This window comes from Hoplias malabaricus, chromosome Y, assembly GCF_029633855.1.
Source record: "Hoplias malabaricus isolate fHopMal1 chromosome Y, fHopMal1.hap1, whole genome shotgun sequence".
NCBI classification, from domain to species: Eukaryota; Metazoa; Chordata; class Actinopteri; order Characiformes; family Erythrinidae; genus Hoplias; species Hoplias malabaricus.
In genome coordinates this window covers 77,351,511-77,370,153 of record NC_089820.1, presented here as the reverse complement: position 1 = coordinate 77,370,153, position 18,643 = coordinate 77,351,511, and the positions used below count along the sequence as shown (strand labels likewise).

Below are 18,643 nucleotides of genomic sequence, written 5' to 3'. Positions count from 1 at the left end.
TGAAAGTGCGCATGAGGTCCCGTATTTACGGTAGAAACCTAGCTAGATTCTCCGGGCTTGTCCAGGAACAAAAACATTGCATGTCAGGGCGGTTCGAATCCAGAAATGTGAGTCGACTTTAATTTTGATTCTGAGTTATGTGAATCAATTCCACATGATTCAATTCCAAAAATAAAGACATGAGCTAATCACATTGTGGAACAACAACAAATATGAAAATTGTTGCCGTAAGATGCATTGAAACCTATCATCCTTTATAGGAAATTATATCTATATTTATTTGCCTTTTTAAATTTAATTTGAATATGAATGTTTTGTATCGGACATATCTCTTAATATTACTGTAACTATAACAATGTTTTATAAGGACTGTTTTCAAACTTACTAAACAAAAAAATCGAGACTCTATAAGGAATCAAACGTGAAGCTTGGGAGCCGATTCTCTATTCCCAAGATCCTATAAGGAGAGAATCGACTCTCAGCCCTACTTTAAGTATTGGACGCGTTCCCGTTGGCGAAGGCTACAATAACCCCCCTTTCTATTTTTTTCCTCTGCTTCTGCTGAACTACATTTTTAGCAGAGATTTATAAAGACTCAAGAGAAAGAGTTTTGAAAGAGGTAATGTGAACAGATGGATAAGATGCCCAACAGTGTGACTCTCCAGAAACAGATCGCCTCCATCATGGACGTGCTCGCCAAAGCCGCGGTGGCAGAGATCAGTAAAGTAGTGGATGATGGCGTGGTCATGCTGAGGCTCGAAATCTGCGAAAGAGAAAACGAAATCGATTCGCTGAAGAGGAACTTGCAGTTGGTGTCCAACGAGTTACGGGCCACTCGTCGTGCTCTCGTCCGGGAATGTGTTAGTGGTCGCTCCAAACAAATAGAAGGTAACTTTACTTAAACAATAATCCTCAAATATACACGAACATTAACCTTATGTAGTACATGTGTTATTGTATACGCTGAATTTGACATTTCTAAAACTGGGCTATGGGGTCATGGACCTCCAACACGACCTGACTGGTACCTGAATGCTCGTGATTGGATGCAATCAAATCCTCAGGGAAATGTTCCTGTATCTAATGCAAAGCTGTTCTCAGAAGGGCAGATTCTGTAATTCTAATGAAAGAATTCAAACGCCCTGTTAATACCCTTTATTTTAGCAGGTGTTTTTGTTGAGCTGGTGTCCTCAATCAGTTGATTGCAGTGTGTAAAACTGTTGTCATTTACACCTATAAGGGCAGGGGATAAATTACTTTGAGATTGTCCATAACTGTCATTTTTGTCTCCTCATTGCCACAGAATTCATTGACAAAGACAAGAGACAAACCGAAGTGGAGTCTGGAAATGAGAGTTTAAAAGACCATGGAGAGATGGTCAACACTGGAGTGACGGTCAAGATTGAACAAGTGGATGATGAGGAGGAGCAGATGCTACAGGAAACCAGCCAAAGTACTAGGACAGGACTAGCCCTGAGTTCCACATCTACTGAGAACGAACAACTTACGCAGGTGTGGTCAACAGAGGAAAATGCAGAAATGAACTCGCCTGAGTATTTCCGCTCCACGCATGATCAACCACAGCACCAGTCAGATCCTGCTGTTGCCATAGAGGAGAGTTATAATGCACTATGTGACAGACTAGGGACCAGGTGCCCAAATGGAGAAGTGGTGACTGGACACAGTGAGCCCTCAGAAGGCCTGCTTGAAGCTGGAGATGAGTTACTGAGAGCCCAACCTAGCAATGGGCTCCAGCAGGCCCACTCACATATTCACAGCACACTCATACATCCACAACCTGATGGTCAGAGTAACTTCTCAGCTCTCGGTCTTCCTCCCAGAGGACGATCAATGAACGGACAAGACATAGATAAGAGGCGTTTTCCTTGCATGTTCTGTGGTAAAAGCTTTGATCGGCTCAGCCATGTGGAGAGGCATCAGCGCATACACACCGGGGAGAAACCTTTCAGTTGTAGGTTGTGTGGACGATGTTTCACACAGAAGAGCAGCCTAAAAAGCCACCTGAAGACTCATCGAGGTGAGGCCTTCTGGAATACGGCATTTTATGACAAAAGGGATGTGCCAATGTCTAGTATTTTTCATTAACGTGTCAACTATGTAAATATCAATGTATACGAGGGCTGTGATATATCACAATTTTTAAAATGCTTAAAAAATGACATTCTGAATGATTTGCATAGTTATGTCATGCAGTTACCCATAATATGACATACATTAAACGTATGGTTGAAAGTGGCTCTGAGGTGGAGAAATTTGCTCCAAAATAAATGGGAGTGACTTCAATCACTTAGAGGTGGTTTGGTTACAAAATATCAGATGTACAATACATCATGCTATTCTGTAAGAATATATTTAACTTAATACAACTAACATAACATTAATTTTGTTGCAATAGTGTGTTCTTGAAATTCAAAAAAATATTTTTCAGTCTTTTGTCATATTGCCAAGATTATCGTTATTGCCAAAATATCGTGATATTATTTTAGGGCCATATCGTCCACCCCTAATATATACAATGATTTAATATAAATGACATTAGTTCTTTGATGTTTGTGTCTCCCATTATCTCCACTGTCATTAAAAAACTCAGGCTGCTGTAAACATTACCATTACTTTTTATATTTTTTTTTCTTTTTTTTTTTAGGATTCACAGAAGGCACAGATGCAGCGCCTGGATTGTTGAACGACGATAGCCACTTTACTAATGAATGGAACATCACGGTTCATTGTGAAGAGCAGATTGCACCACACACCTATATAAACGATCAGGATACAAACACTGAGGAGCAGAATTTAAACACATCATCTCTAGGCCAGGAAGGAGAACCACACTTCGTAAACAAAGAGGAAGAGAAGTTAGAGCAACCACATGTAGATCATCAGACAACAGTAACCCATCCGAGCAGCAGCCCAGTGGGCAGAAGCAAGAGGCTTGAAGACTTCTGTGAGTTGCAGGGCCATGATGAAGCAATTGTTTGTGCACTGGAGGAGGATGGCATGAAGGCTGAGAAGAAGGAGGAGGATAAAAATCCGACACTAGATCAGACCGATTGTACACCAGAAGAGTCTGAATGTCACAAATCTAGATCTAAGAACTTAATGGATGAGGAAGATTCACAGGCACTGATTTCCTTAAATACAGCCAGCACTGGAAATGACTTTGTGGAAGCTGATTGCTCCAATAGGTCAGAATACAGCTTGCATCAAAGCAAATATCAGTTAGAAGCTACCTCAACCATCGTACATTCGTGGGGATCTGCTACAGTCAACCAAGAAATCACCAAGGATTTCGACACTAACCACATACATGTGAAGGAGGAAGAAGACGAAATATCCCTCATGGATGAAGAAGAGATTCATGAGATATCTTACTCAGTGCATTCAGAGGGATGCAATGCTTCACCCATAGACCATATTTCTACAGCAGTTTCTCATAGGACTACAGAGGCTTTAATGTCACCCACAAATGCATTATCCCAGAGACCCAGGGTTTTAAAGGGGGTGCCAAAAAGGCGAGAAAGGCGCTTCCTCTGTGTCCTTTGCGGGAAGATGTTTGACCGCTTGAGCCATCTCGAACGCCACCAGCGAATACACACCGGGGAGAAGCCCTACAGCTGTGGAACATGTGGGCGGAGCTTTACACAGAAGAGCAGCTTGAAGGGCCACATGAGGACACACACCCGTGAGCGGGCCTTCCACTGCTCAGCCTGCGGAATGAGCTTCCCCACACGAGCCGGACGTTACAGACACTGCTGCAACCAGAGCGAAACCACAGACTACTCAAGATAACACAAACACACCTGCTGATGATCTCTGACATTAGGTTTAGTTTAGGCTGAACACTGCCAGAAACTGGCTTTTAGTAATCTCTGTTACAGGAGTAGCCCTTGTAACTCATTAATCTTTACCATATTAGTTTATTGAAAGTGTCAGTTTCTCACATTGTACTTGCAATCCAACCCTGAACGTGATAAGCAAATTGCAGCTAGCATGATATTAGTCTTACAGGGCCTAGTCCCAGCCTCGGATTCTCCATGCATACTGAATGCAGTACTGTGGGCTAGAGTTTGTGGACACCAGCTCAGCCAACATATCTTCTGAAATCAGGAGTATTAATATGGAGTTAAAGTTAAGGCAGCAACAGATGTAGGAGAAATTTGCTAGCCCTCAGGTTCCAAGGCTTCTCTTTAGCACACATTATGCACATTCAAAGTACATTTAATTACAAACACTTTCAGGGTCTTCCCACTTGCTGCTCTTGTGATTATTTTAAAAATATTGTTACTGTTGAAGGATAGTGGGTAACACATCTGGACACCCACAAGACATGCCGTCATCTAGCATGTTCCTTGACACTGATCCTGGTGTTTTCTTTTAAATTGAACTATTTCCACTAGAGATGCCATTAGAGATACAATACCAGGATATGAGTATTGGACTTGTAGCCAATCTTGAATTTTATTTTCATATATCAGGGAGAAAAATCCAGATTTAATCCAGTCTGGTAACAAACCTCTCCTAAAATAGTGCACATTCATATTGTGTGAGGTAGCAGTGTTTGAGTAGTCTAAATCTGTATCTAAAAAGTGATATTGTGTCATTGTTAATAAACAAAAATGAAACTGTTGCACACATTTCTGTACTTTGATATAATTGTTCTTTTTCTATTAATTAATTTTTGTAATAGCACAGTATTAAATACATATAATTATGCATTTAATTATTTTCATCCTGAGGGTGAGCTGCAAGAAAAAGTGAGATAACATTTCAGAAAATGTGTTGTCAGTTCTTAATAGACAAATACATAGAGCCTATTTGTCTGAGGATTGTATTCTATGATATGTAGATTAGCAGTATGTGTACAGGTAGATATCATAACTACACAGTTCCAGAATGATGTCTTTTGGTTACTGTAACTGTTTGTCACTTGAAAGAGAGAAAGATTTTATGAACCACCAAATTATTCATTGTAGCAGATTGTGAAATTTTGTCGCTAGAGATTCCAGATAATAAAAAATTGTAAATTGTGGGTGACACTATAAGTACATAAATAGAATGTGTTTTTTAATTCACTTTGTGTCAGTTGCTCATTCAATTTTTTCAGGTGGTTAAAACTTTACATTTCTGGACATAACTAGGGCTATTATTCATTATTTTGGTAATTAAAAAATGAAAAATTAAAGGTAATGATATTAAACAATTCATAGACTTTCCACAAATAAATAAATAATTTTCAGATATGTAAGTTCACTACTTGCCTATTTTTTTAGGCAGTAATTACACTGGCTACATTTCTGTTGTAGGCCAAAAGTCCTAAATATGGACCCTCTCTGTGTTGAGAAATGGTCTGCATTTTCTATATAAAACGTTAAGAAAAACCTTGAAACTACATTTCACCCATGAGCTGTATATAGTTGTACATACTGGACTTTCCCGGGCAAACCCTTGCTTTAGGGCAGCTGGCATTTATTTATGCTGCTAGGATAATGTAGCTACCCAAAACATTCCTTTAAAACCTACTGTACAAAAATGGAAATACTCTTGTAGGTTTTCTTGACATTTTACTGTAACTAGTCTACTATTCTATTTACAAAATGACAGGTTCCAGCATAGATATCTAGATACATTAACTTTTAGTCTTCAGTATTGACTGTGGCCTCTCTTGTTGTGACCGTTTAACCGTTTTTCCAGTCTCCTCTTTGTGGTTTCACTCGCAAAGGGCGCCCTCTAGTGGTTAGCAGTATATTTTTGTTTCAGTGGTATTTTGGGCTCACAATAAACAGGCTCTGGTTCTTGTTTACATATGATCAGGTGGGACATTTTAAAAGCAAAGCGAACTGTTCCAAAGGTATGGATCATCCATACCCCTCTAGATGACTCTTGACCTTGAGCATGGAGAATTTAGAATGCTCCATTTAATTTCTATATTTTTCATTGGGATTTATACAAGTTGAGTATAATGCAGGTGAACGTCTGCGCTCTGAACTAGCTTATTTCACGAACTGTATGCGTTGTTTAAACGTTTGAACATATCTTGTTGCACACCTTGTACATTAGCGTGTATTACGGTAAATTTCGTGTGTTCACGTGACTCCAGACAAAGCAACACGGAAGGAAATCGCTTGATGCTGATGTTTTATCAGCTGTAAACAAAGCCAGAAAAAGGAAAACATCTGGTCTAAAGCCTTGGTTTTGTTGGACTGAAACAGAACAGAGGTGAAAGATGCCGACGGCGCGCGCGGCTCTGGAGGCGCAGGTGTGGGGTGTGATGGAGAGCCTGGTCAGAGCCGCTGTGTGTGAGGTCTGTAAACTCGTGGACTCGGAGTGTGTGGAGATGCGCACAGAAATCCGCCGAGGACACTCCGAGATAGAGTCTCTCCGCAGGAAACTACAGGAGCTGAGGAAAACCCTCAGAAACAACTCGTACTGCTCGGTTCCTCCAGCTCCCCGTCAGACCCACCATCTTCATTTATCAGAGGATGACAGAGGTACCTCTCACCAGCCACATGACAGCACCAGGGTTCTGTGTCCATTAATCTGAATATTAAACTTACAGCTCCACGATTTTAATCACATTACAGTTTTTTTTAGCGAATTTAGTGTTAGGAACCTAGCCAAAGGTCTCATGGATGTGTGTGGTGTTCCTCCCAGAGCTAGGAATCAAACCCTCATCTGCTGTGTGAGGGGAAGCAGTGTTACCCACTACACTTTACCATCTATCAAAAAAGTTGTCTGGTAGAAAACAAGCCAACAATATTCATTGAACTGATTATTAGTGATTAAAAGTAGGTATTATTTTCATATAAAAAATACAAATATAAAAATGACATTCCTTTGTAGTCTGTGAATGAACCAGTTTATGCTTCATAGTGTGGGTCCCCCACTGGACCATGAGAGTGGCCATGTACAAATAGGCTTAGTACGCAACCTCTGACACACCCAGGCCACTAGGTGTCAGCATAATGACTGCTTAATAGATCTACTGCATACTCAAAACAAGCACATCATTTAATTCCATATATATATATATTTTTTTTATCCGAATTCTTAGGGCCACTGGCCCCTTAAATGTAAACAATTAGAACATGTTTTATATTAACATTGCAGTACATTGTGTATTGTTTTATTTGAACGTTTGATTCATTGATTTCTGCTGTTCCTTGCTTAGAATCAAAAGCTGATGACCCCATCCAAGAGGCTGATCACGAAGAACAAGAGGAAGAGAAAAAGGCGGATTCTACAGGACTGATGAACCTACAAGAGGATGCACAGCAAGGAAATCTGAACTCTGTTCTGAGTTCTGTCAAAGAACAAACCCAGAGTATGTTTTCACTCAGTGAGAAAGGTGTTGCATTTAGAGACCCTAAGATTATAACTGACTCACAGAGCACTGAAGACAAAGCAGATACTGGACTCCGCAGTGCGGCTATAAAGGTGGAGTCAGAGCACCACTCTGTGTCTGTTACTGAGAGCACCTTCGAGGACTGCCAGACTGAGCAGAAGCTATGTACAAACACACAAGGCCAAATGATGGGTAAGAAATATATGCTGTTCAGGATTATCCTGGATTAAATATATATGAATCTTACAGAATCATAATTGAATCACATTTCATTAAAGAGTGATTTTTATGAAAATGTCAAATTTACATTAAAAGATTTTGAAGCTCCTTTGATAGGCTCTGATTTTCTAATGTGTGCATCATAGTATATTGCTCTGTTGTATCCTGCAGATCTCACAATCTCATGTTTTGTATTTTTAGGAGACAGCAACAATCTGTTTGGCAGTACAGAAGACATCCAGTCCCAGACTAATTATTCAGCTCAATCCCATCGCTCTGAAGAGGCGCCTCAATGTAAATACGACACACTGTTCAGTGAGCAGAGGAATGGGGAATGGAGCTCCTGTAGGGTGGACTTTAAGATGGAGCCAGAGGAGGAGCCTATAACAGCGCGGGCAAACGAACTGGCACCATGCGAAGTGACAGACAACAACACTTTGCCATGGCCATTTTTGGCGGCAGTGAACTTTGAGAAGCAAGGCTGTTCCTCTAAGCAGTTTTTATATTCTTCCCACACAGACTCCCAGCTATTTCACATCGGTGGGACAAGTGAATTTTTACCTTCCTGCAGTGTTAAGCAGACAGTTGATCCTTGTGCAAAACAGACAAAAGCAAGAAAGATCCAAGACCGAATTCAAGCCAAACCCTTCAAACAGAGCTCGGCCGGTTGGTCCACGATGCTTACTAAGGTGAAAAACCTGCCGAAAGCAAACAGACACCAGCCGCTGCCTTGTGCTTTTTGCCCTAAAAGCTTCTACAATGCTTCTGATTTAAAGAGACATCAGCGAATCCACACGGGTGAGAAGCCCTTTGGCTGTACGGTGTGTGGAAAGCGCTTTGCCCTCAGGGGGAACCTTATCACCCATGAGAGAGCTCACAGCGGCAGTAAACCTTTTACCTGTCAGCAGTGTGGGAAAAGCTTTGCCCATGGCTCCAACCTGACTGCCCACCAGCGGGTCCACACCGGAGAAAAGCCCTTCTGCTGCTCACTGTGTGGGAAAACATTTGCTTGGCATTACCCTTTCAAAAGACACATGAACCTGCATGGTCAAAATGGTCCAACCCCATGATTCCTAGTTGTTAATTGTTTTTTTTTTATTATTGAAAATGTAATTCCCAAGAGCTGTAATTATAATTTGAATTGAATATTGATTTTTTTGACATTTCAGTTTGAAGTAAAACACAGCCATGGTTACGTTTTAAAAAACACACCCACACATTTCTCAGTCCATGCAGCCCAGCATCGGAAATCTGCATGTTTTAAATGCACTGATTCTGTGATGAAATGAAAACCAACATATTTACTCACATCCATCCCACAGCAGTTTAGCCCAGCCACTTCATACTGAAGTTATAAGGAGTGTTTTCTGAACAAGGCCCTTAAGGGATAAATACAGCTTCGAAAATGGTCAAATAAAATAATAAAGGAATGTGTTTCATAAATCCACCAGACTGTTGTAAATTGAACTTAGAGAAACAAGGAAATTTAAACATGTAGGATGTGTTACAAAAGGAATACATTACTTTGCTCAGAGCACACACTCTGTAAGAAAGGCACTTAACTGTCTTAGCATGCTGTCTGTTCCTGACTGTGGTAATGCTTCAAGAAATAGGATTGGGAAATATTATTTTATTTGGCTAATGTCTGACATTTCAATCTGAAAAGTTATTTGAGGCAGCTACTGGCTTATTGTTGCTGTCAATACAAATCATTTCTTTTTACACTGTTTGAAAACAGCAGAATAAAATCATGCTACATTGATGTATATTAGAGTGTTAGAGTGTTTGTTTCCTGAAATGTTCAAATCTTTGGAGACTTATGGTGTTGCTATGACAGTCACAGTTTGTGATAATGGTACAAAATAAAGAGCTAACTATAAATAGATAATAAAATCAAACACACAGATCAAAAATCTCTTTATTGGTCTGTACAAAAAGCGTATAATCTTTGAACAAAAACAGATCATTTCTTTAGACACATGAATCTCATTATTTGACTAGTACATCATATTTTGATTAGGTATTTATAACACCTTATTTATAATGTGCATAATATTTTGCATTAAGTAATGAATAAAATTGGTGCAGCAGGTAGTGTCGCAGTCACACAGCTCCAGGGGCCTGGAGGTTGTGGGTTCGATTCCCGCTCCGGGTGACCGTGAGGAGTGTGGTGTGTTCTCCCTGTGTCTGCGTGGGTTTCCTCCGGGTGACTGTCTGTGAGGAGTGTGGTGTGTTCTCCCTGTGTCTGCGTGGGTTTCCTCCGGGTGACTGTCTCTGAGGAGTGTGGTGTGTTCTCCCTGTGTCCGCGTGGGTTTCCTCCGGGTGCTCCGGTTTCCTCCCACAGTCTAAAAACACACGTTGGTAGGTGGATTGGCGACTCAAATGTGTCCGTAGGTGTGAGTGAATCTGTGTGTGTCTGTGTTGCCCTGTGAAGGACTGGCGCCCTCTCCAAGGTGTATTCTCGCCTTATGCCCAATGATTCCAGGTAGGCTCCGGACCCACCGCGACCCTGAACTGGATAAGTGATTAATTGGTATTACATTAAAATTCCAGGAATGCAAGCTGTAAATACAATAAAGTTTGTATAAAATACTACTGTTATTAGTATTAAGTATTATTAATCAAAATTGCGATCTATTTACATTCCTTATTATACACCTGCAGGAACAAATACCACCGATTACAGATTTTATATATGAGATTATATATATATTTATATATAAGGTTTCTCCAGCATTTTATAAATTCTATCTATTTTTTTAAGTCATTTTATCAAAAGTTGAAAACAATTATGAAAAACATCTGGAAAGAACCTGCAGAATCTCCACCCACAGCACTGCTCTATGAGAATAACAAGACGTCCTTTATGAAAACCACAGTTTTAAGTAACAGGTTTTTTTAATTGTTTATTTATTTATTTAACCCACATTTCTACACTATTTTAGTCATTAGCCATTTTTCACCATCACTCAATGCTCCATGCTGGTAGGATGAAGGTTCATAGGCATTACCACCTTGATAAATGAATGGAAGGGTTGATGATGTTGTCAGTGTTTAGAATGCAATTCATTTTGCATAGATTTACTAATAGATTTCAAAAATTTCAAATATGTGATGCTGATCAGAGATCTGACTTGTGTATAGGTTACTGAATGGAGCACTGGCTAGCTAGCAAAGGAGCTGCCCTTCCCACTGCAGCTGTCAGGATGGGTACAAGCTCAGGCCCAACCAATGCAGCTATCTGCGCCATCAGCCCCACAGGTGCAGCAGGAGTCATCAAACCCAAAAGCATAGGAGCAAACCCAAGCCCAGCTCCTCCCATAAAAACAACAAGGTGCGTCAAAATCTTGAAGTAAAAAGGATCTTTATACCATCTGCTTGCACCATCCTTTGTAGCCCTTTCCCTCTCTTCTTCCTCTGTTCTTTTCTCTTCTTCATGGATCCACACATCCAGATTCTTTAGCTCCTCGTTTGTTTCTGTTATTCTCTTCTTGTTTTCCTCTTCCAGCTTTAAGAGTCTGTCATATTCTCTCTGAAGAGATTCTTGCCAGTGCTTCAGCCTCCATGGATCTGGACGGGGGCATTCTTGTTCTATAATTAAAGCATCTTCTAACTGATAGATGTGGTCTATGATGAACATTCTTTGTTGTTCTATTTCCTGCTGCTTCTGCTCTAAGGCTTTAGTGATGCTCTCTCTGCGGATCTCTCCAGTCTTTCTTACTTCCTCTTTGGCTGTCTTAATGGCTTCAGCTATCACAGCTTCTTTCTTCTGTTCCAGCACAGAAATGATTTTCTTCACGTTCTCAGATATCTGATTGGTAAAGGGGCGGTACTCATTCTTTTTCAGCAACTCCTCCAGTTTCCTGAAAAGCTGTGTTACCTGGTCTTGATTCTTCTGGTCTTTGTTGTTAAAGGCCAAGAAGCGGTTTCCAAATCGTTCAACAAGAGCCTGGATTCTCTCATCCTGCTCTGATATGAATTCCTCTATAGGCTGTCCTTCCAGAACATCTGCATGAGTGAAAATGATGATTGTGTGATCAGTGATGTTCTTCTGGAAAGTCTGCTCTATCATATCCACAGTCCTCTGCTGCTCCTCTGTGAAGCGAGCGATTGGTATGATCAGCAGAAATGCGTGGGGTCCAGGTGAACACATGGCCAGACACCTTATCACTTCCTCTTCTAATTCCTTTGGCTTTATATTGGTGTCAAACCATCCGGGGGTGTCAATGATGGCAACGTCTTGCCCCCGGACTATACCACTTTCCTTCTGGCACTCCTTCGTCACTGAACTCATGCTCACTTTGGAAAGGAAACGATCTGCACCCAAGATAGTGTTTCCGGTGGCACTTTTCCCTGCCCCTGTTCTGCCCAACAAAACCAGCCTCAGTTGAGCTGGATTAAAGGACTGGGCAGAGCCTGCTGGGCTGCATGAGCTCATTTTAGAAGTGGAGTGTGAAGGGCCAACCTGTGAGGATGGTGGATCAGTTCAGTAGAAACTCCAGAAGATAGATCGGAGAATAATCACATTCAGATGCTTCTGAATGTGCACTGGATCTTTCCCTGAAGTAAAAATAATCATTGGTTAGATCAGGTGGATCAACTTTTAATAAATAATATAAATTATTCTAAAAATAAAATAAATTATTGTCTTCAATCAGTTCTTGAATCCTGTGATATCTGATAATGATAAAACCAAGTTGCACTTGGATATGGCCTCATCACTTGATAAAATTCAAAGAGCTTTTAAGTGCTCCAGTGCTTTTAGCCTCAACAAAGAAAATCCTGGATAATCAAAACTTGGAATGCATTTGATTTAACAACTGATCATTCATTCATTATCCGTAAGCACTTATCCAGTTCAGGGTCACACACATGAGGCAACACACACACACACTCACATCTACAGACAATTTGAGTCACCAATCTGCCTACCAACTTGTTTTTGGACCGAGGGAGGAAACTGGAGCACCCGGAGGAAACCCATGTGAACATAGGGAAAACACACCAAACTCCTTACAGACAGTCACCCGGAGCAGGACATGAACCCACATCCTCCAGGTCCCTGGAGCTGTGTGACTGCAACACTACCTGCTGCACCACTGTGCCTCCCACAACTGATAATGTTAATGTATTTAATGTATTAACGATGAGACTGAATATGTAGCATACGCCAAGATAAAAGCACAGGCCTTTGAGTTTGCTCTCTACATTTTGCTGCTTGTCCATTTCTCCAAATACTGTATTTCTGACAGATTATGTTCATCCTGTGATGAAACATTTCTATCCGAATGGGTTGTGGCATCATGTTATAGGTTGCTCTACAAACATTAAGCAAAGCACTAGTTAAGGGGAACTATTTTGGTAGAATTAATTAATTCATTCATTATCTGTAACCCTTATCCAGTTCAGGGTCGTGTTGGGTCTGGAGCCAACTTGGAATCACTGGATGCAAGGCAGGAACACACCCTGGAGGGGGCGGCAGTCCTTCACAGGGTGACACACACTCACATATTCACTCACACACTCAGACACTTCTGAGTCGCCAATCCACCTAACAACATGTGTTTTTGGATTGTGGGAGGAAACCGGAGCACCCAGAGGAAACCCATGTGGAGAACACAACAAACTCCTCACAGACTGTCACATGGAGCGGGCTGGAACCCCCAACCCCAGGTCCCTGGAAATGTGTGCCAGAAACACTACCTGCGGCGCCATCGTGTCACCCTATTTAGGTAGAATTGTGCTACGTTAATCGCAAAATAATGTATCACATTATATTTGATCTTTGTTTAAAACCCTGGTTCAGTTTGCTCAGTGTTTAGGCAACATTACTGAACAATAAAAAGAATCCGATCAAACATGTTTGTGCAGTATTAACAATGTAAGTAAAAACCACGGTGTTTTACTGGTGGAATACTTTGGCCAAGTTTCATTTTACTGTGGTGGAACAAATGTAGTATGCACAACATAAGCTCATGACAAAGTAAATAAATATTCTAACATATTCATATAGGGACAAAAATGTCATTGATAACCAGGACTAAATATTTCACAGCATTTTTTCAATTCCACTAGGATAAATAGATTAATATATATTCAGAAATAAACCCTCATTTTGAAGAGATTTAATTTAAGCAAGATTTAAAAATGTACTTTTATGTGTTAATTTCAGCAGTTAAATAAATTAAAAGGCCTACGTTAAGATCATTTTACCCAAGATTCTCATAATAGAAGGTACAGCCCCCTATTCATGAATCTCTTGACTGTAGGTGGAGAAGCAGAATATAAATCTGCAGATTTTGCTGTGTGGCCAATGAATTTCAAAGCGACTGTCAGCATCATCTGTAGATATATTTGTACCATGTAGGTGAGTGCTGTAAAGTGTTGGCAATTGAATTAACAGCAATTGCTTATAAATTTTGTAATTTCATAAATTCCTATAGTGCATTGGACAGCAAATTCACCCGTGTTAAATCAACACTCTTTTGTTAAAGTAACACTGAGAGTGTTGATGACTGTTGAATGTTTATACTCACAGTTTTAATTGAATTCTAATTGTATTGATATAGCATTGGTGAATTTGCAGCCTATTCTTTCATTTAAATAGCGTTGTATGTTTAAAACATGTAATTGGCAAGTAATATGCAACATAAACAGCCTAAAAGTATAATGTCTTACCTTCCTTTCTAAAGATGAATAGAGTTTTAAAACCCAACGGACGTCTGTAACTGCACTTCCTTGTCACCGTGTGCACGTCGCAGGTAAAATACTGAGAAACGGAATGCTGTGTCGTTCACAAAGAGTCGGCTCTTTGAGTCGCTTTGTTCATGTGATGTTGCTTGCCTACTTGACAAAACCCATACAAATTTCTGAATCTTGAAACGCTCCAGTATTTCTTATGGCATCGTAATTACCACAGTACAAGGGTTTATTCTCATGTGCGCATGCGAACCAGGCAGTCACACTATTATTACTTTGCGTTTGAATGCATTCAATGTCGATCGATATCAATGATAGTTATAATTTATATAATTTATTTAGACTTCAACTACATTACAAGGGAACCTCATTTGCATTATAAAAAAATGTGAAGGGACTGGAATAAGAAAAAAAAACCTTGATATGTGTAATATGCAGAAAATCTCTTTTTAAGTTTCCTACTGAGGTTCGATAATCAACAAAGTGTTTATTTTACACAATTTAAATGGGCCAGTTTTTTCTATTGCATATAAAATAAAGAAAAAAAAACATTTGTCCAAATATATGTGGATAATACCATTTGTCATGTTTCTTTTTAATCACAAAAACGTATTAAAAATAAATACATGGGTTAAATTTGTGTTTATTTGTTTAAGTAAAACAATATACAACCACATTTTCACCATATATTAAATGTCTATACATGCAAGCAATACATTGTGTCATAGTAATATACGCTTTAAAATCAAAATAATGAGTTGAATCTTAACGTTTCTTATGTCCTGCAAAACTAAAATTAACCACCAGATCAGTTCCAAAGTAATGTTTCATTTTACAGTCTGTCTTATAATACCAGTATCTTTGACCTAATACTTCAGTATATCAGGCGTTCTCTACACACACAAAAAATGTATTTAAGTGCTTTTGTTAGGATTTAAAACAATAATTTTACTTTATTATTCACTGTCCAGTTCAGGGTGAAGGTGTGTCTAGAGCCCACCTGGAATCACTGGGTGCAAGGCAGGAACACACCATGAATGGAGCGCCATTTACGCCTATGGATAATCTATCAAGGTCAATCAACCTACCACAATGTGTTCTTTAGACTGAGGGAATAGAGAGGAATGGAAGAAACTCATGCACGGGGAAAACACACCAACCGCCTCACAAACTGTCCCCCAAGTTGGGGCTAATTGCTGCCATTACTGAATTGAGCACTGACTAACAACCAAAGGTGTAATCCTTCCCACTGCAGCTGTCAGGACTGGAGCAAGCTCAGGCCCAACCAATGCAGCTATCTGCGCCATCAGTCCCACAGGTGCAGCAGGTGTCATCAAACTCAAAAGAATAGGAGTAAGCCCAGCTCCTCCCATAAAAACAACAAGGTGCGTCAAAATCTTGAAGTAAAAAGGATCTTTATACCATCTGCTTTCACCATCCTTTGTAGCCGTTTCCCTCTTTTCTTCCTCTGTTCTTTTCTCTTCTTCTTGGATCCACACATCCAGATTCTTTAGCTCCTCGTTTGTTTCTGTTATTCTCTTCTTGTTTTCCTCTTCCAGCTTTGAGAGTCTGTCATATTTTCTCTGAAGAGATTCTTGCCAGTGCCTCAGCCTCCATGGATCTGAATGGGGCCTTTTTTGTTCTTTAATTAAAGCATCTTCTAACTGATCGATCTTGTCTATGATGAACATTCTTTGATTTTCTATTACCTGCTGCTTCTGCTCTAAGGCTTTAGTGATGCTCTCTCTGCGGATCTCTCCAGTTTTTCTTACTTCCTCTTTGGCTGTCTTAATGGCTTCAGCTATCACATCTTCTTTCTTCTGTTCCAGCACAGAAAGGATTTTATTCACGTTCTCAGATGTCTGGTTGGTAAAGGGGAGGTACTCATTCCTTTTCAGCAACTCCTCCAGTTTCCTGAAAAGCTGTGTTACCTGGTCTTGATTCTTCTGGTCTTTGTTGTTAAAGGCCAAGAAGCGGTTTCCAAATCGTTTAACAAGAGCCTGGATTCTCTCATCCTGCTTTGATATGAATTCCTCTATAGGCTGTCCTTCCAGAACATCTGCATGAGTGAAAATGATGATTGTGTGATCAGTGATGTTCTCCTGGAAAGTCTGCTCTATCATATCCACAGTCCTCTGCTGCTCCTCTGTGAAGCGAGCGATTGGTATGATCAGCAGAACTGCGTGGGGTCCAGGTGAACACATGGCCAGACACCTTATCACTTCCTCTTCTAATTCCTTTGGCTTTATATTGGTGTCAAACCATCCGGGGGTGTCAATGATGGCAACGTCTTGCCCCCGGACTATACCACTTTCCTTCTGGCACTCCTTCGTCACTGAGCTCATGCTCACTTGGGAAGGGAAACGATCTGCACCCAAGATAGTGTTTCCGGTGGCACTTTTCCCTGCCCCTGTTCTGCCCACCAAAACCAGCCTCAGTTGTGTTGCCAATAAAGACTGGGGAGGGTCTGCTAGGCTGCATGAGCTCAGCGCCATTTCAATGTTGTGTTGAGGGCCAACGTGAGAGCGTGATCGAATATTCTTTGATGAGTTCATACTGGAAGTAGAAAATAACAGAGAAATTAAGTTGGAAAAGCAGCTGTACAGGTGCTCTTATAGTTTTAAAATTACACACAATAGTCAATTTGTTGTTGTGAATATCATCCTTTGAGAAACATGTATCTCCAAAACAGCAACTTTACAGCACAATGAAAAAATCTTAAATTTCAATGGAAATATTAATTCATTCCTTCTTTCATTGTCTGTAAGTGTTTAAGTGTCAGTACAGGGTCGTGTTTCAGTGGACATATAAATGTAAAAATATTTTTATTGTAAGTAAGTAAAATAAGTATTTTATAAGTAAATTTAGACCCATTTCTATTGCTCTATTCATTGTGAAATTTTCACACAATGTGAAGGACAGCTGCTGTGTTTAAATAATGTTGTAAACTAAAAACCGAGAAAAATGGAGAAACGTTCTTCATTGGGCAGTGACAATATTTTTTTAATACCCTATTGTGTGGGCCCCTGTGTTTACGTGCACTGGGCACACCCAAAGATAATATTCTTGTACAGACTCTGTCCTTCAGTGTTTATTTCCTCTCACGAATTCTTATTTTGGTCTGGTGTATCAAAAATCATGGTGTTTGTCATTTTTTTGTTTGCACAAATCTCACAAACAGAACAATTTGTAGAGAAGCTCCATTTCATAATGATCCCACGTCCACAAGCATACAGCCTTTTATTCCTTCATTCCTTTTAATGCAATAGCCTACAATTTTTAAATATTTCTTTGTTTATACTCTTTTAAATTATGAGTACATATACAAAATACATTGAGTGAAAGTGTGAAACGTATATTTTTGCATCTACACTGGAGTAATTTCGTTAAAAATGTTTAAAACTGAATACCTTTACCCCTCTGAACTGTTACTGATGTGAAGCACCACTCGAAAGATAAAAACACACAATGTTTGCCCAAATATGAGTATCTATGATAAATGTGTATATCATTCAGTTTTCCCAAATGAGTGTTATGAAATCACATTTTTAAAAAAATGTTTAAATCTACTTTTTACTCAGCTCCATGTTAGATTAATATTAATTAATTAATATTAATATTTATCATTAATATTTTATCATTAATATTTTATGAGGGTCGTGGGTTAGTAAAGGTTCTATGTTGTCTAAAACATATCCTTACCTTTAAAATTGCTTTAAACCCAAATTCTCCTAGCAAACGTTATAACGGTGCTGATGTGCAGAATAAACGCTTGAGGTGACGTGTTGATTTCAGCTCTGGGTCTTCCCAGGAAAACGAAACTTTGACTGTTAGGCGCTCTTCCAAAAAAAAAAGCCAGCCCACCGCCTAAGACCCAAAGCACAAAGCAAGTAACACGGCCTCCTCAACCGTTTAGACCTGACAGAACTTGGAAAACTAATCGACAAGTATTTACAGAATACTCCCGTCCCTGGACATAGAGTTGTTTGATGTATAATCCCCTCTAAATCCAGAATTATCCACATTAACGGTGACAGGATCTCAAAGTGATCTCATAGCTCCTCACAGAGAATGATGAATTGAAATAACCAAGAATACGATGCCTTTTGTTTGAGACGTTTGTTTAAAAAACAAATAAATATTAGCACTACATTTATATTAACAATGATTTAATGGCGGAAAGGTACATTAATTTTACCACGAATGTTAAGGTCCATTGGTGGTTGAGGAATGTTAATAAAATGCTCTAATTGTGTTGTAGACATTGAAATCACTTTTATCACCATACAAATTTCCAATAAAGGAAACAAAAAAGCTATGTTGAAGTGAAGTGTCGGCTTGGAACAAACGTATGCCATCTTC

General features: G+C 39.7%; 3 protein-coding genes across 3 annotated transcripts; 2 read left to right on the top strand and 1 right to left on the bottom strand.

Annotated features, from left to right (window-relative positions):
• The first annotated feature begins 482 nt into the window (after positions 1-482).
• LOC136678751 (zinc finger protein ZFP2-like) lies at positions 483-5,042 on the top strand. The gene is made up of 3 exons (XM_066656880.1): positions 483-888; positions 1,304-2,038; positions 2,666-5,042. Exons 1-3 carry the CDS (start codon positions 633-635, stop codon positions 3,808-3,810), a joined length of 2,136 nt encoding a protein of 711 aa, XP_066512977.1. The 5' UTR covers positions 483-632; the 3' UTR covers positions 3,811-5,042.
• Positions 5,043-6,122: 1,080 nt separating this feature from the next.
• LOC136678756 (uncharacterized) lies at positions 6,123-9,330 on the top strand. The gene is made up of 3 exons (XM_066656888.1): positions 6,123-6,509; positions 7,190-7,555; positions 7,784-9,330. Exons 1-3 carry the CDS (start codon positions 6,245-6,247, stop codon positions 8,650-8,652), a joined length of 1,500 nt encoding a protein of 499 aa, XP_066512985.1. The 5' UTR covers positions 6,123-6,244; the 3' UTR covers positions 8,653-9,330.
• A 195-nt stretch (positions 9,331-9,525) lies between these two features.
• LOC136678550 (GTPase IMAP family member 8-like) lies at positions 9,526-18,109 on the bottom strand. Its single transcript, XM_066656595.1, has 4 exons — positions 17,984-18,109; positions 15,488-16,837; positions 14,353-14,425; positions 9,526-12,047 (listed from the first exon to the last, which is right to left on the bottom strand). Exons 2-4 carry the CDS (start codon positions 16,834-16,836, stop codon positions 10,728-10,730), a joined length of 2,742 nt encoding a protein of 913 aa, XP_066512692.1. The 5' UTR covers position 16,837; positions 17,984-18,109; the 3' UTR covers positions 9,526-10,727.
• Positions 18,110-18,643: the final 534 nt, after the last annotated feature.